Raw genomic sequence first — 20963 nt, 5'->3', positions numbered from 1 at the left:
AGTGTGTTGATCCACTTTGAAAACAGGTCATTCTGTTTAAAATAAAGGGGTTTCATTCTGATAAAGTCTATATAGTATAACAGCATAAATAAATAAATTTCTTTTTGTGTTGTTTTAATAAGAATGGTTAACATTCATGTCAATGGATGATTAATTTGCTGACTTCCATGGGGCTCCCAGTTTGGCTGGTCCCCACTAAGTGCCAGCGCTTATCCTGCTTTTCTCGGTTGCTTCTGTAATGTAGTTTTAAAATAGCTCTAAGTGCTTCATATTTCCATATTTTAAGGAAAGTCCACACAGAATCAATTTAAGGTGAAATGTTCATTTTTGGTAAATGTAAGTCTTTCCCTCTTGCCAGTTCAAAAAAGCTAAGTCAGACTATTGTGAGATCAGCGTTTGCCATTTTTTTCAAAGGTTCAAGGTTAGAAGAATCTTTATCTACCTTATCTTAACCGAGGGCAATTCATATTTATTCAGCAGTAAAACATGTACCAACCAAGCCAGATATTAATGCAATATACAAGACCAAAGAAGAATGCAAAGCTTGTGGACCTGACTAATGATAATAATGAGTAAAAAATGACAGTTGAGTCAAAGTTTCTTAGAACTCACATTCTTTTTGTCTATTTCCCTTTTCGTTGTTTTATTCCAGTACCAGTGGAGGGCTGACCATGACTTTAAAAGGCTTTATAAGAAGTAAACTCAGCATGAACCTCCTAAAGACCTGTGCCATCCTTCTCCTTCTGACTGTTTTTTTCTTCTTTATAACAAACATGGACCGTCTAGAGGTACGAACTTCCATTAACAGGAAAGGTGTTGAATGTTTCATATTTTCAACCACCTCTTTTAATGTCCCTCTCTCCTTTGTCTTTGGTGCAACAAAATGAAATTTTATTATAGCAGACCAAATTTTGCTCCGTGTAAAAACCCCGTGGAGTACCATCACACTCCTCCCACCATTGCTGTTTACTTTATTTTCAAATCAAGAAGTCTTTTCATTGAAAACAGTGCTCTATAAGCTTTTACCTCTAAAAAGGCTAGAATTCCAAGCATTCTTTGAGAGGTCATATTGACTGCTACAAAATCTGTTGTTTCTAATCATATAATGTGTTTCAAATTATTATGCAAATTGGATTTTAGTATCAAAAAGGAAAACTACTTAAGAAGGGCCTTTCTCTTTCTAAACTTTACCAGGTTAATTTAAAAAAACCCTCCATTATCCCCCCGAAGAAAGTGGCCTCTGCTCCTCCAAAGCCTGGTGACTTCTGCACCTTCAAGCCACTGTTTTCAGACACTGAAGAGGAACGCCTAATATTGGACGCCATCGCCTGGCCTCAAACTCCACCTTTGCCCTCTCCTCTTTTATTGAATCAAACGAGCGATCCTGCTCACAGCACCTTCACCATTCTTCCAGGGAAGGGTGGAGGTAAGAGGCAAATAGGAGATCAGCTGAAGGTTATGATACGAATGAACGACTTCAATGGTAACCCGAAGAAGTCTGGAGGAGACGTCTTAATTGCACGGTTGCACAACAGGAAACTCGCTGCAGGTGTTGCCGGGCAAGTGGTGGATCACCTTGATGGCTCCTACTCTGCTGTGTTCACTTTACTCTGGGAAGGAAGTGCACAGGTGGAGGTAAAGCTCAAGGAATTAATTCAGTGTTTTTGTGCTGCAATGCTTTTTTGTGGATGCTTAATGCATCACCATCTACAATGTTAGCACAATGCTGGTTATTTAATTTGACAACATCCAAAATCAAAAAGACAATCCTGAAGTTTTAAAAACTTCCCTTAATACAATTTCCGCTTTTTTTGTGTGTGAAAGCGCAGCCCAGCACAGTGGATGAGCACTGTGATTAAATAAATTAAGAGTTGCATGCTTGGCTAACTGTAATCTCACTACTGTAACTGATGGCGTGTCTATCTGTCTTAATATGCACATCACACTTTTCCTCCAACTGTCCTTGATACCTCTAAGAAGACTTTCTTTGGTGTACTGGTTCAAAACTGGTACCATAATAATATCATAAATATGTAAAGAATTCTGTAAAATCTTTAATTGTTGCGCCTTTTGCTTCAGTATGGCCACATCCCCCATTACGTCACTTCCCCTTTCTAACACGCTCACTTACCTCACAATGCTGAGGAGGGGACCTCCTTGGTTTTGCTGATGTTGAGCTTCAGGTGGTCACTGTCACACCATGTGACGAAGCACTTTGTCAGTCCTCCCTACTCCTCCTCATCATTGTCACTGATGTGTCCAACGGTGGAGGAGTCATCAGAAAACTTCTGGAGGTGGCATGATCCAAAGTCCGATGTGCAAAGGGTAAAGAGGAATGGTGCCAGAACAGTTCCCTGGGGTGCTCCTGGGAGACACAGCCCTCTACTGTAACAAACTGCAGTGGGGCTGCATGTCCAGCAGCTTGTCCCTCAGGAGGCTGGGTTGAATGTTGTTGAAAGCATTGGAGAAGTCAAAGAACTTGACTCTCATAGTGCTTCCCTGCCTCTCCAGGTGTGATAAGGCCTTGTGGGTGAGGAAGCAGTACATCCACACTGATGTACAGCTGGTAAGCAAACTGCAGAGGATCCTGGAAAGCAGTGAGCAGGGTCCTTCATTACATTAACGCCTCCATTACATGTGGTGTTACAGCCACAGGCCTGTAGTCATGGAGAGCACTGGAACATCCTTTCTTTGGTACTGGGACTAAGCAGGAGGACTTCTACAGGTCGGGCACTTTCATCAACCTCAAGGAGAGGGTGAAAAGTTGCTGAAGGACCCCAGGAAGCTGTACAGCACACTCCATGAGGACCCTGGAGCTGATGTTGTCCAGCCCACTGGCTTTGTTGGTGTGGAGTCTTGAGAGCTCCCTCTGTACCTGGCTGGAGATCAGAGTTTGACGGGGGGGAGGGGCTACAGGAAGTTGTCCATTGTCATGTTGGTGAGGAAGCTGGGATTGAAGTAAGCACTCTTTAAAGCACGTCTCCATGCTCATATTAAACAAGATAACACAAGCAAAGTATCACACAGTGATAGAAATTCAGACTTATTTTATCGGTTGTAGTTGGCAGCACTGAGTAAAAATGTTTGAATATGTGTCTGTCTCTATGCAGTCAAACAGTGGGGTGCTTTGTCAAAGCTCCACAATAAAGTTTGCGCTCTAAAACTCTGTAAATAAGTCAAAAGGCACAGCTTTACTGCTCCTGTTATTATGTTGTAGTCCAATCACCACACATATGCACTGACGTGCAGACAGGCTGAGCCATTACACAGTTATTTCGGAAAAAAATCAACCCTTTCCAGTTAAATGAGTCTTACTGCATTAAGCATCTAATGATGAGGACAGTAACAGTGTGGCATTAATAGAGTAAGGATTAGCATACTGTCTGTGTGAGCTGTTGGAAGTGCGCTTCAGTTTTTATGGCGTACAAACTTTCCAGACATCAGGAAACAATTCCACCTCTGTATGGCATTAGGATAATGATGATAAATGTTGTGTAAATAAAGCAGATAAATATAACCTTGACATTACAATAACTAAGCCATAACCACTAGTTAAATCTGTCTGAGACTCCTGGATGATTTTTTTTTTTTTTAATATCTCTGTGTGGCACCATTATGCATGATAAGGATACAAGTATTGCGGTTGTTTTCTTGGAGTTCTTTCATTCAGGGAGGAGCTTTCTCAAGGTGGTGCTTTATAACCTTGCAAAGCAGATGGATACGCCAGTTTCCATGTTTCTCACTGGCGAATCCATATGGCAAAGCTCCCGTCTGAAAGTGACAGGACCAATCAGCAACAAGGGGCAGTGCTTTGGGGTGCGGCAGAGTCGTGACATAAGCCAGCAGCAACAAGAGGCTGGTGCCGTTATGGTGGAAGACATTAGTGTGGATGCTGTTAAAGTGCCAGTTTTATCAGAACTTGACGACATTCCTTCGTTAAAAGAAGAACAAAGAACAGCAGTGAGTTGTTTTCTTTTCAAAAACGACAAAAGTTGTGTACTGACATGTCTACAGTCATCATGGTTCGCATTATGCAGTTTTCTATGGAGATTACCCCTCGGTAGCGTTTACGTCACATGTTATGTTGCTTTGATTGGCCATAAAGATGTGACAGACAGAAGGTTCATCCAGTCACCCTCTGAGTTTTCTCTTTTCAAAGGCGCTCCCCTGTCCCAAACACTATCTATGCTCGGTTTACACTATCTGGCATGTCAGGTTAGGTGCTTAAGTGAACACATTAATATTGCCATTCCTATAATTAAATTCACTGTCTGTTTTTCTGAATAGTAAGCACTGATTGCCTGAATCTGTGCAGAGAATTTTTTGAAAAGGCCTGCCCTTCCCAAATGGTCTGTATTGGAGTGAATGAATGTGAAATACATGCAATAGACTTATGACAGTCTATCTGGCATGTGAGGTAAATATTTAATGCCCAAATTTACAAGCTTCATGGACAGATTTATTACCAGCAGCAGTAACATGCTGCAAGTTTACACCTCAGAATATTTGACGATGCTTTTGCAAAAGAGGTCAAAACACGTAGAAAAACCTCAATCTTTCAAAATACCTGCCTACATGTAGACAAGACCTAAGACGTGTTTTTTTTTTTATTCTATCAGGTGACACTTGTTCACCCAAGTGAAGCTGTCACGGCCCTGCGCAGGCTGAACAGAGAACATCCCAACAGGGTTATTTTCAAGAACAACTTCCGCTCAGGCTCCATCTCTGAAACTACCACCTGCAATGTTTGTCTACCTCAAACCAAGCAGACACAATGCAACTTCACTGACCTCCGTACGGGTGATCCTTGGTTCTGCTACAAGCCAAAAAATCTGAGCTGTGATGCCAAGATTAACCACACGAAAATAGGATATATGCGTGTACTCACGGCAGACGAGAAGAAGCTCTTTCAAGGGTGAGGAAAAATTTTCTTTTACTATAGCGTACTTGTAATGAATAAATACACATGAGCTGTTAGAGCTCACTGCATGTCTTCTGGTTCAGACGTTCCAGTTTCTAACTCCAAACCTGAGTGGTAAAGTCCAAAGATGTTTATGTGTTGTTATAGCCTTTTTACCTTTTTGAAGTTAATTTTTTTACAATAATTTTAGTGTGTCTAAAAGACATTTTATAATGTGAAGTTTCATTCAGGAAAGTCAACATGAAAGTCTCCATTCGGCCTTCAGGACCTGCCAGTGTCACCGTGTTACCAAAAACGAGAGGTGAGCATGTTTTTTCTTGTGATGGTTCGAGGCTAATGATTTCACATTAAATGCAAATTAGCATTTAGTCGACAGGTGTAAAGTTAAGACAACACCCAGAACACAGGCAAATATATGCAAATAGAATGAATGTAGCTGACATTAGCAGTGCTGATACTGCCGGCCTTCGATCCTCTTTGTCCACATTCCTGTGCTGTTCTTGCTATACATCTACATGCTATCAGTTCACCACTGACTATCACATTAAAGAGCATTATCATGAGCAATGCAACCACCTCATAACCTTGCATAGCAGATGGATACGCCTGTTTCTGTGTTTCTCACTGGCGAATCCATCTTGCAAAGCTCCCATCTGAACAGTTTGTAAACAGAAGCGCTGGCACTCCCACAGGTTATTATTGCCCTACACTATTACAAAGCTGAGATTCATGTTGAAGTATGTAAAAAAAATCAGAAATAATTAAAAAAATCTCTTCTATTTCCTATTATAATTTCAAACTCAGAAGGTCTAAATTTAATATACAGTAATTAATTTAGTGTTCAAAGAAATTAAGTGAATTTCTTTTAAGTTAATCTTCTATTAAGTTAATCTTTTTTTCTGTATTCAGGGCAGCCCAGGCTCGATGAAGGCATTGAGAAGTCTGGACATGCTGGTTATTACTACAAAGATGTGTGGCGATCACTAGGTGGCACCAAAGTCCACCAATTCGACAATGCTTCTGCCATCAGTCAGTGTCTGAGAGGCAAGATGGTCCACCTGTATGGAGACTCCACAATCAGGCAGTGGTATGAGTACCTCAACGTTACACTACCAGGTAACTGATCAACAGGGATGCAAGAAAACATTTTGATTTCCTCATATTGCAACTTAATCTGTCAATTCTCTTCCCATACTTTCAGATGCTAAAACAGTAAACTTGAACAGTCCAATGCAAGCAGGACCTTATATGATGTGGGACCAAGCAAACCAGATTTTGATAACATTCCGTGTCCACAGTCTTCCTCTTCGAATCAGCGCATTGCCAACCAGCAAGGAGAGTTACATTGCCAATAACCTCGATACGCTGGTTGGTGGTACGAACACGGTCGTAGTTTTTGGCATCTGCGCCCACTTCAGCACTTTCCCAATTGGACTCTATATCAGACGACTTCAGAGCATCCGCAAGGCAGTGGTCCGTCTGTTGAATAGAGAGCCAGGCACGCTGGTGGTCATCAAGACTGGGACCCTTACATATCTGCACATTTCGAATGTGGAAGACAACAGTAACTGGTTCTCAATTCAGGCGAACAGGTTGCTCAAGGCTATGTTCAAAGGACTTAATGTACATCTGGTGGACGCCTGGGATATGGTCACGGCCCACAACCTGCCACACAACATACACCCGAAACGTCCCATCATTAAGAATATGGTTGACGTTCTCTTGTCCTACGTAAGTGACAAAACAGAAGCCAGCTGTGCATTTAACATGGCGAAATTGTGGTGTTTTCTATTTTTAGTACTGCCCTTATCAACCCCTCACTTGATGGGGCCTTACAGCTAACGCCCAGCTCAGACCAACGATTTGCAACAACACTAGATTGAACATGGATAGTGCTAAACATTAGCTGGTTTAACTGTATTTTTATTTTGATAATGCTCTATACGTATCTGTTTTATTCCTGCTCATCACTAATACTGTTGTAACTGTTATGGTGTGCTTACTTGGTCATTTCATAACTAAGATATCTACAGAGATTTGTTAATTTTCCACAGAGAAATATAGCTTATACAACCTTGAAGTTATATTTGTTTGCATACATTATATGGACAAAAGTATTCGACCACCTGATCATTACATCAACACAACCATGTCTTTATAGTCCATCCTTTGCACACTGGGGCACAGTCATGTTGGAATAGAAAATGGCCTTCACCAAGCTGTTACCACAAAGTTGGAAGTATAGTGTTGTCCACAATGTGTTGTTATGCTGAAGCATTAAGATTAGCCTTCACCAGAGATCAAGTGCCTAGCTCAAACCCTTAAAAGGAATACTGCATGATCAGACAAGTTCATCTTATTGGACAGGTATTTGTATCTCTCATATGTATACTGAACTAAGAGAACTCACTAGATATCTGCTTTTTGAGTAAATTTGAGCTTATAAACTCACCAGGAGGCCGTCATGTTTTGGTCCTACTGGTAGTGGGTGATGTCACTTAGCCATGGCGCCCCTTGCCGTCGCTGTAACTGTACTTAAAGCTCACATACTGTCTCCAAGGTCGTGCCTCAGCTGTCTGTCCTGGGACCACCCCTTTTCATTCTTTATATAAACGACATCAGTCAGAATGTATCTAATGCTTCTTTTTACTTTTAAGCTGATGACACTGTAATCTATTGCAGAGCCCCCACCCCAAACCAAGCTCTTCCCCAGATAAAACTTGCTTTAAATACTGCTCAACAAAATTTCTATGACCTTAAACTCGTTTTAAATGCAGATAGACAAAAGTCACGTCAGCTTGCCATCGATCTCCACTTTTCAGGGTTCAGAGATTGAGTTTGTTTCATGTTACAGATATCTTGGTATTTTGATTGATGATTCTCTGTCTTTTACTCCTCACATTCAGCAGCTGGTTAAAACTGACACTAGGTTTTTATTTCATAAACAAATCCTGCCTTTCTAATGAGTCTAAGAAAGAGTTTGCTGCCACTTTCATGTCAGTGTTGGATTATGGTGATCCGTCTTCACATAGTCTTAAACACTGGCTTATTCTCATCTATAAGGTTGTTCTTGGTCTTCAACCTCCCTACCTTCTGGTGGTGCAGATGGCAGTATTCGTCCAACTCGGTGTGATTTCATTAGCCACAGTCAGGCTAGTGCTAACTTAAAATGGCAACTTAGAACAGTTACTGTCGTCTTCGTCTGTTTCAGTATCTTCATGGTTGTTGTTGTTTGAGGATGAGCAAGAAGAGCAGTAAGATGTAAGAGGAGCACAGAGTGATATTTAATCAATCCTGCCTTCTTACTTTGTGTTTTCTCTCCATTTTGGCACAAAAGGCGAACAGGATGAAACAGAAGCTTACAACATTGGAGTGACCGCCCAACAATCCCATGATGCATTTTTAATGAATTGTTCTTTACCAAAAGGCAAAGGTTACTTTCACTCTTTTTTTTTTTAATTGTTAATTTATGATCTTTTTTGTATATTTTTTAGCCAACGTCATCATCATCATTAGTGAGATGGCTGTTACTGCACTATATATAATCTAAAATGTCTTTGTATTCTGTAATGTTATGATGTATGATACAAGTGTAAAATAATTATGGATGTCAAATTACTGTGACATAATTGTGATGGTATAATTGCATCAGTAAAGAATAGTTTTCTGTTGGCAGCTGCACTGTTTTGTGTGTAATTGATGACTTGATTTTTAGGGGGGCCAGCGGGGTGGAGACCAATGGGTGGAGACAGATCACACAGGTAAGCTGGCAGAACCAGGTGTTCAACACATAACAGCATAAACTGCACAAGCCACTGTCCAAGTTTATTGATCAAATCAACTTGTATGATTTTATAGTCATACAACAACGTATACACTGTACTGTAACAATTTCTTTTAGTCAGAGAGGAGCGTTTGTTTACCGGCTTTACATGTTTCAGCTACTTCCTGTAGTCTTCCTCAGAAGCGCCACGTGATGGTGCTATGACGTGTCTTGTAGGCTGCTTATAAGGTTTTGTCAGACGGTAGGGGGGAAGCTTACGCCCCCTACTGTCTGACACCTTCTCCAAGACCGCATCCCATGTGCATGACAAGGTGTAGGCTCCCTCATCCCAGTTTATGCTCCGCGGACCTCGTTCGCGGATCTCGATGGCCCCCTTTTCCAAAAAAAGAATGCGAAAAAGAAACCGTAAACAGACAAACAAGAGCAATAAAAGAACAAGCAGAGCAGGAAAACTTGAAATCAGCCATACCCAACCACTGCAAAAGACAAAACCACATCACGGACTGGAAAAACGCCAGGGTCATCCGTGCCGAAAGCAACAAATACCACTGCTGGATCAGAGAGGAAGCTAGGAAAATTGGGGGTGGAGCTGCCATTGGACTGGTTGGACAAATTTTTTAGGGAAATGGTCTTTGTTGGCTAAAACAGTTCTAAGTGCTGTAATAGCTCTAATTCTGATTTTCTTCTTGGCATTTTACATCGTACCCATCCTTCGGAGGCAATGCTGGAAGATGGCAGACAAGCAGATGGGACTCATGGCAGATCTCACGATGGCTCAAAAGATGAACATGATGATGCCAGGTGAGATGGCTCAGCTCGTGACTGATCAGCGGGACGATTGGGTTCCTGATCTGTTAGCTATGTAGAGGTGACAGAGGAGGAGGAGGACAGGTCAACTAACTATTATTGGTTTTTCCACAAGGAACGTTTCAATACAATACAATACGATACAATACAGTAACTTTATTTAACCCCGCAGGGAAATTCAATTGTCTGGAGTCTCTCTCACAGGTGTCTCTCACATTCACAGGTGTTGTTGAAGGACGAGGGGCGAGGAGCCGGACTATGCTTCCCCTGTAACTAACAGCTGGGCAGGGGGTTCTTTCTTCTACGTTGTTTTGTGTATGTTTTTCTTTATCAAAACGACTGACATATAATGATAATCCCCTTCAGTAAAGCAATTTATACCAAACTTGCAATTAGATATTTTCTTTTAACCGTCCTGCCCGAGTTCATTCTATCTAATATTGATGAAGCTCAGTAGTAGTTCATAGAAGTTGTACACCCAGCTGTGATAGGCTTATAGCCAGCTGACACCAATTACTGCCTCCCAGCTCCCACAGCCAATCACAGCTCTTTCTCTTAACACAGTAGTGTATTTAAATATGACGTTCTCCTCACCTATCCCTGCTTCATCAGTGCTGATGCGCCAGGCTGCTGCTGCCTCCACTCCAGCCTCCTCCTTTATAGCTTCAAGCTTGTTTCTCCCTCATACTCAGATTGATGCTACTATGGATTAATTACTTCTGAAATAATTCATTGTTTTCAATACACAGTCATAAATGTTTCTATCCATGTGGGGGTTTCCAGCCATGCACTCAATGGAAAGTCAAAGTATGCTGCTTGAATAACCTCGGGAGGATCCGCCAAGTAAAACTGTACATCCATTTTGAAATAAAATGGTTAAATATATGATGAGAGTGTTCCAGACTGAATGTGGGTTATAAAATAAAATAAGTTATTGCTTGAATTTGTTGATTTCCTATTTACTGCCAGGCCTGCTGAATCAAAAAATCCCCTAAATAAAACCTTACTGACAAGATGAAGTAGTTGTTAACATCTATCAATCTGGAAAAGGTTACAAAACCATTTCTATTGCTTTGATACTCCAGTAAACCATAGTGAGAGCCATTTTCCACAAATGGAAAAAACTTGGAACAGTACTTTACCTTCCCAGGAGTGGCCGGCCTTCCCAAATTACTCCAAGAGCGCATCAGCAACTCATCCAGGAGGTCACATGAACAACACCTGAAGACCTACAGGCCTTACTTGACTCAGTTAAGGTCTGTGTTCATGATTCAACAATAAGAAAGAGACTAAGAAAAGAAGGCATCCTTCGGAGAGTTCGGCTCGACTCACATTTGTGAAAAAATGTCTCAGAAAAATATTCTGTGGACCAATGAGACAACAGTTGAACTTCTTAGCAGGTGTGTTACATTTGGCATAAAACTAACCCAGGATTTTTGAAAAGGAACATCATACCAACAGCGTGTGAATAATATGCAATAATAAATGTTATTTAACCTCAAAACTTATGAATTTTAGATATTTATTTCTCAATATCAAGACATCAAATATATCAAAACAACATCAAACACCGTTTGTAATGTAACATCACAAGTGTTTTTACAAATCACTCCAACATGGAAAACCTAAACTACTCTAACTACCCAGTGTTTTTTCTTTATATTGCAGAAAAAACAAAAACCCAGCCCCACTGCCCCCTATTCCTCTATTTTCTCCTCTTGGAAAAATGTGTGTTGGGGTAAGTTTAAAACAGCCAAAATAACTAGATAAATAAATTAAGGTATAAAATTTAACCAATTAAAGTTTTACAAATGAAAGAAAACAAATTACTTCCTCTATCATGAACTACGTGTACGGCACATCATCTTTCCTCATGCACTTTTCTGTTTTTTAACAAAACTAAGAAGTCATCTTTACCTGGTAAGAGCAGAGCCTCACTCATCAGACAATCATGCGACCGTCCACGCAGAAGCATAACGGAGCCTTAATACGAAAAAACGTCACACACCCAAACCATGCACACTGAGTCTGTTATGTTCTATTTGTATTTAATGCAAAAACTTAATAGAAAGTGGCAAACTGTTTCATTCTGCGATGAAAATAAGCAGCTAGGACAAGCCTGTGGCTCTGTCACTCCTTCAAAATCACTCTGGACCCATCCATCCTGACAGAGCGCTTCATACGGCACCAGCTGTGCCAAGTTGGAGAGATGGAGAGCAACTTTTAGGATACACTCACACCAGGCAATCCACATTGTGCCTTAATTGAATCTTCTAGGTGACTGAGCAAACAAATCTCTAGTATATTTCTATGGCTGAAATCTATGTGATAAATGGGCAAATCACGGTGTTTAAAGCAAGGATTCTGTGTCTCTTGTCATTTTAAAAATTCAGCCCCCAAACTCCATTGAACTTAGGCAGATGATCTTCGGTCTGTGCACGCATCATGACCACACCTACAAAAATGCCTCTTGGACCCATGTCAAAATCCCAACAGGAAGCCCAACAGCTTCACCGCAATTCCAACATAATGCCTCTTTTTGGACAATTATTCACTGAAAACTGAATCAACTTTTGGGGGAGATCATTCTCTGGTCTTCAGCGTGTTATGACAACACAACAGTATCGCTTTGAACACGCCCACATGAAAACAGCTTATCACACCACCCTCTACTGCCAACAGGAAGTGACGCAAATGGCTCATTTCTGTATTCCCCTAGTGTGTTGAATCTATCATGCTCTGATTTTCACCAGAAGTCCTCAATATCTGTCCCAATATTGATGTGTATTATTAACAGATATCTCAGTGGCCATAGCCGCCATTTTGATCATTCGCCATCAGAAAGGAAGTGGGTGTAACTCTCTTATCAAACATCTGATTGCCTTTGAATTTAACATGTATGATCAGGGTCTGCCTCTCTACAGATTTTAATGTTCATTTCGTAGCTTTGCTTTAGCGCCACCTTGTGTAAGACGCCAGTAGCACATTGACAATAAAATGTCCAATTTTTTGAATTATTTAACATGATAAATAGTCCCTCCATCATCACTTCTACATATCAACATCCACATTTATCACACTGCCAACTACTGTTAAGAGGCAGTACTACCTCATAATCAATGTGCACTGTGCATATTTTTTTTTAACATCACAACACTCAATGGAGGATCTACGTGGTCTACCTGCCCTGCTGCAGCACAATGCATGGGTTTGTTAACACCCAACTATTACAACACCCATGGGCGGTTGCGCCACACCCCGGGGTGCGAGGGCCCTTCAGTGCTGCCCTAGTTACAATTTTTACTCTAACTAGAACATTTGTGTAACAAAGCACAACATAAACAAAAAACTGAAATACTTTGGTGCCAAAAAGTTAGCTTTTTTCACCTTTTCCATGAAAGAATTTTCATTTTAGATATTTCAGTCAAGTAAATAGAAATTTAACTAAAACATTTCTAACTTAACTTGTTTCCCTGTTAAAAAAAAAAAAAAAAAACTTTTCAAAATATTTGAATGTATTCCTCAATAAAAAAATGTCAGGAACTAAAAGCCTGCTGCAATTACGACACAGATAAAACACATAGCAGTGCTGTAAAAAAGTGTTTGCCCCCTTCTGATTCTTGATTTTTTGGCATATTTATCACACTGAAATGTTTCGCATCATATCATTTTTCATCTTATCATTTTTACCAATGATGATTTTATTAAAGGGGAAAAAAATCAGCACCTCAATTGGATTCAAGTCCAGACTTTGACTTTGACTCCAAAACCTTAATTACCCCTGCCAAAGAGGTTATGTGGTTGGGTGGGTTCAATGATTGTTAGCAACATAACTCAAAAATTTGTAGATTTTTTTTTTTTATCACTCTCTCTCATCCCCTGCCAGGTGAAAAACCCTGTCATCAACATGGTGAAGGTGGCCACTGCTTCCCACATTCCTCATGACCTCTGCCCCTTCAAGCAACTGTCTTCCAAAGACGCTGAGGAAGAACGGCTGTTGTTAAATTCCATTTCTTGGCCTAAAACCCCATTTTTGTTGACTCCTTTTTCAATGAATCAGACGAGTGATCCTGCTCACAGCACCTTCACCATTCTCCCACGGAGGGGAGGAGAGTGGTTCATAGGCGATCAGCTGGAGGTTCTGATTCAAACGTATGACTTTCATGGAAATGCCAAGAAGTCTGGAGGAGATGTCTTAATTGCATGATTGCACAACAAGGAACTGAAAGCACGTGTGATCGGGCGAGTGGTGGATCACCTTGATGGCTCCTACTCTGCTGTGTTCACATTACTCTGGGAAGGAAGTGCACAAGTGGAGGTAAGATTTTCCCCAGATCTACCCTCTCTTGCACAAAATGGGCTTTTACCTGCTGCTCTCTCTATACATGCTGCTTTTCGCACGCTTTTCTGCTCCATTTTATTTATATTCACTGTGAAAATTCATATTCAATTCAATTTAGTCTCTGTTACATGGCTGTGAGAACAAATGTGTGCCTTTATCTTTTAAATATTATGGTTTATATCCACACAGACAAATCACAAGGTTCACTGCAAGGGAAGGAAAGAGGGGAGGGGGGGTGAGTGAGTGAGAGCGAAGGAAGCCTACACTGTGAAATGCAGCATCCATTTTACTAAGAAACATTGAGTTGAATAACTCAGTTTTTTGTAACCTGTTTTAAATACTTATTAAAAACAAGTTACTTGTACTTCTTGGCCATAACAGCTAAAGGGCTCAATTTACTTTAGTTGACTTGGTTTAAACAAATTAAGTAAAAAGGGGGCAAAATTAAGTTGTGTTAACTTAAAAATCCAAATCAGCTATTTCAACTCTATTTTTATGAGCTGATAGAACTCATTTAAGTTTTAAGTGAACAGTACTCAAACAATTTAAGTGTTTTTGTTAGAACTCAAATTATTTGAGTTCTGATAAATCTGCAGTTTTCCCAGAATGTCTTTGGGCACTAAACCTTTATGCACTCTGTTTGCCGCTGCTGTCTTGGCCACTTTTGATAATGAGATTTTTAATCTCAAAGAGGTTTTCTCCTGGTTAAATAAAGGTTAAATAAAATAAATAAATAAAATGCAACACGGGTGAAGTTGCTGTCTCAACTATATAGGGGGCAATGTTAATGTTATTTCTATGATTGTTGGATGGCGTACTGACTGTCACGAGGTTCAGGAAAAAACTCAAAAGGGAGGACCCAAATGCAGATAAAACAAAAGGATTTAATTAACAAACAAACAAACTACTTACAACTTAAAACACCGGAATCAAAATCAAAGAAACAAAACAAAATCCAAAGGAGCACGAGGAAGCACGAGGAAGCACGAGGAGTAACAAGCGCGGGGAAGACATATGCAATGAACCAACACAGACACAGGGAGACACAGAGCTTATATACACAGGGAGTGATTAACAATGGCAGACAGGTGTGGACAATCAGACACAGGTGAAACTGGTGAAGGATAATCAAAGTGGAGGGAAACTCAGGCAGGAAGCAAAACTGGAATAACACACAAGGGAAGGCAACTACAAAATAAAACAGGAAACATGGGACCTAACACAAGAAGCACACAAGGACTGAAAACTGAACACAAGAAGCAAAACTACAGAAACACTGAAAACACAGGAGGATACAAAGAACCAAGGAGTGAACTCAAACACAGGGAGTAAAACTAAACATGAGACATAGGAATTAACCAAACATGAAACACAGGGAATAACTAGACATAAAATACAAGGAGTAACTAAACATAAAACACAGGGAGTAACTAAATACTAGAAACAGGAAAATACTACACAAGAAACACGAGGGCTAAAGAAAACTCCTAATAAACTCCAAACCTAAAACAAGATCAAACTAGAAAACAAGAATTCACAAAGATAACCATATGAAAACTCAGAAACATAATAAATCAAAACCTGGATCATGACACTGACATTAATGAAATATCAACTACCGGTTCAGTGGGTCATTAACAGCCATTGTTGCAAAGGGTGGCACAAGTTAGTCCACCTTAGGTGAAATGATAACTTAAAAAGTGTTTTCAGGGAGTACCATTTGACGTTCTAAGGTAATCAGTTGACTGATATATATTTTGAGTGCTATGAATTTATCGGTGCGTACATTGCACTAAAAATATGAAGTTTTGCACGCTTAAAGTAGATGATTTAGCGTTAGTCTTGCAAACTTAAATTAACATTTGAATCTCAGGTTTGAGCACTTAAAATAATTGATTTTAAACTAGTATGAAATACTTAAATAGTTCATGTAGAACAAGTACGTCATCGGGCGTCATCTCTGAAATAACCACCTGTAATGTTTGCCTACGTCAAAACAACCGGTCACTGTGCGACTTCACTGACCTTCACACAGGTGAGCCTTGGTTCTGTTACAAGCCAAAGAAGCTGAGCTGTGATACCAGGGTTAACCACAGTTCTGCAGGATTCAAGATAAATCTTGAGGACAATGAGGAGAGTCTCTTCCAAAGAGCTATGAGATATGAGGATGTTTGGGCATTTCAGCACCACAGCGAAGTGAACATCTCCTTCATCACAGAGACTGTCTGACAGCTTTCTCTTTGACCTCTGCACTTTGCATATTCAGTAGCAGAGGTAACACATTGTCTTTGCACACTGAGTCCATTTTGCTTGGATGGGATTTTCAGATCTGAAATCAGATTGTTTTAAAAATGCACCATTATGTACTCCACATATATCTTTTGTCTCCTCCTTGAGGAGCCCGCAACACTCTCTCTTGCACTGAAACCTCACCGTGAATACCTTTATTTCCCCATGTATGTTGTGGATAACAACCATTGAACATCAGAGGTAAAGGAAAACTTACAGCCACATAACAGAGACTGGCGGGAAAGTTGAGCTCTCTCAGTCACTCTGCAACTTGGCACAGTGATGCACAAGCTTGTGCAAATACCCTTATATAGATCTCTGCAAGGATGGATGGAACCACTGTTTTCTTCTTTTTCAAGTAGTGAAACAGCCACAAAATCATCTTCATTCCTTTTCTTTCTTAGTAGTATGAGACTATTTTCCCTCCTACTGAGAATTTTCAGAGTAAGCAGAAAAACAAAAGCACCAGACTGAGACCCCGTCCACACAGAGACGAATTCAGGAGTATACGCAGAAGCAAACGCCATAAATGCTACTTTTTGAAACTGGGTCCCAGAGTGAACAATCTTACCGTTTCGTCTCCGCTTGGACAGCCAACCGTATATTTCTTGAAGTGATAACATCACACACAGCGTAGCCCACTTAAGCCGCATGCACTGTCGAACCAAACAACAATGGCGAATTACAGGGTTGTGTTCGTGCTGCAGAAGCTATTGAGCTTATTATGGCTTTTACAGCAGAGTCTGATGCTCCTTTAACACCACCAAGAACAGCATACACCGTATGTCCTAAATCCACCACGGAGAACAACCAGGAGGGCAATCAGGAGAAACTTTGGGGCAGCTTTCTGTAATCTTTTTCTCTTTTTTGGTGCATTTCCCTTGCAGCATTACAGTGCCACTTACAGGCTTGGCATATATACAACAGCGTCATCAGTGGTTTCCTGAAACGATCCCATATTTACAGAAAACTTTTTCAAAACAAAATGAAAATATATCGTTTTCGTCTCCATGTGGACAAGGCCCAAGAGTGAGAGGGTTGACAGTTTTATCAGTTAAATGGTCTGAAACATGCATCAGAAAAGGATGGACTGGAGTGTGCAATGACCTTAAAGGGATATTTTGGTATTTTTGAAGTTGGGTTGTATGTGAAGAAGCTACAGGCGAAATAATAGAATCCTAGTGATTAGCAGGGTATTTCTCTTTATAAAGTCTAAACATGTTTACAGTGCAAGTTCAAATCCAGTGACTTTTATTAATAAGAGAACTTTTGGTTCATCTTCTGGTTTATTTCCTTTCAGATGTGGTTTTACATATTAGACTATGTGTTCAAGACTATGTTACTGGGGTTGCTCTTAAGGAATGTCAACATGAAAGTCGTCATTCAGGTTTCAGGACCTGCCAATGTAACTGTGCTGCCTCAAAGGAAAGGTAAACTCAACTTTTTCTTATTGATTTATCCACCCCTAATTAATAATTGAAAGAGAATATTTGTGTATGTTTTCAGGCACAAAAGTCATGTGGGGGGTAGAAAGTGAAGAACAGTGGTCAGGACTCGATGGGACTGGAGGAAAGTTAGTATCTTGAAGCTCTGGTTGAGCCTGATTGCTGCAATTATTAGAACATTACATGTACTAGGTATGATCCCTTCACTTTATGAAAAAGTTATTTTTTCATCCATTCATCTATTTTCTTCCAATTACCCATGACCGGGTCGCTGTAGCAGCAGGCTAAGCAAGTCAGCATAGACATCCCTCTCCTCAACATTTTCCAGCACTTCCCGGGGGATTCTGCAGAGTTCTCAGGCTAGATGAGATATAATCGCTCCGGTGAGTCCTGGGGTCTCTTTACAGTCAGGCAGGCCTGGAATACCTCCACAAGGAGGCAAACAGGATGCATCCTAATCAGATGTCCGAACCAACTCAACTGGCTCCTTTCAACGCAAAGGAGAAGCGGCTCTCCTTCGAGGTCTCTCCAAATGTCCAAACTCCTCAATATGTCTCTAAGGCTGAGCCAAGCCACCCTCCAGAGGAATCTCTGTCTGACTGCTTGAACCTGAGATCTCATTCTTTCAATCATTACCCAAAGCTTATAATTATAGGTGAGGGTTAGAATGAAGATTGACTAGTAAATGGAGAGCTTCGCCAGTGACGTTTTCCTGCTCCTCCTGAGAGATTCTGAGGTGTTCCCAGGCCAGATGAGATATATAATCCCTCCAGCCAGCCCCGAATCTACCCTGGGGTCTCTTCACAGTTGCACGTGCCAGGAAGACCTCCACACACGCACTTGAACCTTTCATACTGAGTCCGTTGCGCTCTATTTTTATTCACTGCAAAAATTTTTTTGTAGAATGTGGCCGATTGTTTTGTACTGTGACAAAAATAAGAGGTGAGGCGCTGTCACTTCTCTTAAACCCTTCTGGATCCATCCATCCTCACAGAGATCCTGAGGCAGATGAGGAGAGCAGCTTATAATTCAGTCTTTGTTAGGTGGCTGTGAAGAGAAACTTCTGCCTTGATATGTTATATTTCTGTTGTTGAGATCCACATAATACACCAGCAAACCACAGTGTTTAAAGTAAAGTTTCAGTGCGAGAGAGAGGGGAGGGGCCAGGCAGGGGTGAGAGAGAAGGAAGCAGCACACACTGATCTGAATCATCAATCATCGTCTAAATGACTGGGACTGATGTGAAAATTAGCCAAAAATCGAACCTGTTCAGAAAAAATAATGACGGGCGAAAATTTCATCGTCAGTGGGTAAACATAATTTGAACAACATAAGATCAATTTTCTTTTTAATGTGCGAAAAATTCAGATGATAAAAGCAGACTCAGTGTGCGAAGGCCAAGATGTCTTGAATTGAGCTTAGAGGTTAGCACCTTTTTAACAGCTTTTCTTCCTTGGTTTTTCATAAATATGCTTTTAATGGAAATAGTTAAGTACTGTTAACTAATACTAACTAAGTACTGAATCTTATCTGACATTCTGTTTCATTCTTCAGGTTTTTTTGTTGTTTAATACACATTTTAAAAGCCAAACTGGTACCAAATGAGTTTTTTGGGAGCCAAAAAAGCCACTCCTATTAATAAGTAGAGGCAAAGATCCAAATGTCTAAAAAGACCGCTTTCCCATTGTGCCAGGCAAGGTTGGACGGGCATCAGCTGTGGAAACACAAGCAAAATCAGGGATTACCACAACCATGATTAACTGTTCTGAACCACACGGGACTACTTGATGGAAATGGAACAGATGTGAGTGATGTCTGATTCTGCTGATCTGGATTTGCTCTCTGAGCTTTCACACTTTTTTCCTGAATGTGTCGCTACTTTCAGGACTCAAAAGTTAGCACAAGATTTTTTTTTTTTTGGTCGAGTTGGCACTGTCACAAACAACCCAAAGCTCTGACATTTTTATTGCCCTTGTCATCACCTGCAAAATACCTATAAACCACCACACCTGGTGAAGAGTGCCAAGTGAAACAGCTTCAGTTTTGTAGCTGTCTAGTTGTGGAAATGATTTCCTCATTCATGACTATCCATCCAGCAGGGTTGTTAGTATGCAGACAGTAACTGTAGAGGGCGCTGCCACTGGAATGGGGGAGCACCAAGGGTTCGTCTGAGTATTCCTCTTTGGTTAAGAAGGTTCCTACATGAGTGGCACAACCAGAAGTGTTTGAGTGTCAGCCTTGGTCAGAGCTGTTCAGTTTCTTTCAAAAATAAGGAAAGGAGCTTCATGGCTTCTTCTCTTATCTCCTTTAGGAGAGGATTTATTTTAAAGTGATTCACTGTACCTCTTGAACATTCAATTTTTTGACTTTTCAAATAGACCTAAAGACCCTTGATTCCCCAGTCAGGTTAGGAGACAAAGTTGAATGATTGCTTTACTATTCTTTGTTAGTGGGTAAGGTAAAGGAGACTCTGGGTTTGTGGATTTGTCTACAATAAATGATACTTCAGTAAACCAATAATAATTTAAATACATACTTACAGGCCAACCCTGGGTCAGTGAAGGCAGTGAGAAATCTGGACTCTCTGGGTATTACTACCAGGGTGTGTGGCGATCACTAGGTGGCACCAAAGTTCACAAATTCAACAATGCCTCTGCCATGAGTCAGTGTCTGAAAGGCAAGACGGTCCACCTGTATGGAGACTCCACCATCAGACAGTGGTATGAGTACCTGGATGCTGCACTACCAGGTAGTTGATCAACATGGATGTTGAATTGTTAGATTTTATACGTATCACAGGGTTAATCTGTTCCTTCTTTAATAATTTCAGATGCTAAGAGGGTTAATCTGAATGGCAGCGAGCAAGCAGGACCTTTAATAATGTGGGACAGTGCAAAGGACATCTTGGTGACGTACCGCTGCCACGGTCCTCCTATTCGTTTTCACAAGGTCCCAACCAGTCAGCTCCGTTACATCGCCAATGAACTTGATGGACTGGTTGGTGGTTCCAACACAATTGTGGTTGTTGGCATTTGGTCCCATTTCAGCACATTCCCAATACAGATCTACATCAGGCGGCTTCAGAGCATCCGAGGGGCGGTGGTCCGTCTGTTGAATCGAGCTCCAGACACACTGGTGGTCATCAGGACTGCAAACCTCAAAGATCTTACGCTATATGAGACGTTAACCAACAGTGACTGGTACTCACTTCAGGGGGACAAGGTGATCAGAGCTGTGGTCAAAGGAGTAAATGTTCATATAGTGGACGCCTTGGAGATGACCTTAGCCCATCACCTGCCACACAGCCTTCACCCACAACGTCCCATCATTAGAGATATGATAGATGTTCTCTTGTCCTATATATGCCCCCAATAG

The 20963-nt window shown here is 40.8% G+C and overlaps 2 protein-coding genes across 2 annotated transcripts; both read left to right on the top strand.

Annotated features, from left to right (window-relative positions):
* The first annotated feature begins 773 nt into the window (after positions 1-773).
* Positions 774-6763, top strand: LOC121505782 (NXPE family member 3-like). Its single transcript, XM_041781335.1, has 6 exons — positions 774-788; positions 1195-1635; positions 4620-4915; positions 5152-5222; positions 5831-6037; positions 6123-6763. Exons 1-6 carry the CDS (start codon positions 774-776, stop codon positions 6761-6763), a joined length of 1671 nt encoding a protein of 556 aa, XP_041637269.1.
* Positions 6764-15762: 8999 nt separating this feature from the next.
* On the top strand, positions 15763-20963 carry LOC121505781 (NXPE family member 3-like). The gene is made up of 3 exons (XM_041781333.1): positions 15763-15889; positions 20131-20337; positions 20419-20963. The coding sequence occupies exons 1-3, from the start codon at positions 15763-15765 to the stop codon at positions 20961-20963; spliced, it is 879 nt and encodes a 292-aa protein (XP_041637267.1).

Source organism: Cheilinus undulatus, linkage group 23 (assembly GCF_018320785.1).
Source record: "Cheilinus undulatus linkage group 23, ASM1832078v1, whole genome shotgun sequence".
In the NCBI taxonomy this organism is placed as follows: Eukaryota; Metazoa; Chordata; class Actinopteri; order Labriformes; family Labridae; genus Cheilinus; species Cheilinus undulatus.
The sequence above is the reverse complement of the archived record's forward strand: the minus strand, read 5'-3'. Positions and strand labels throughout refer to the sequence as shown.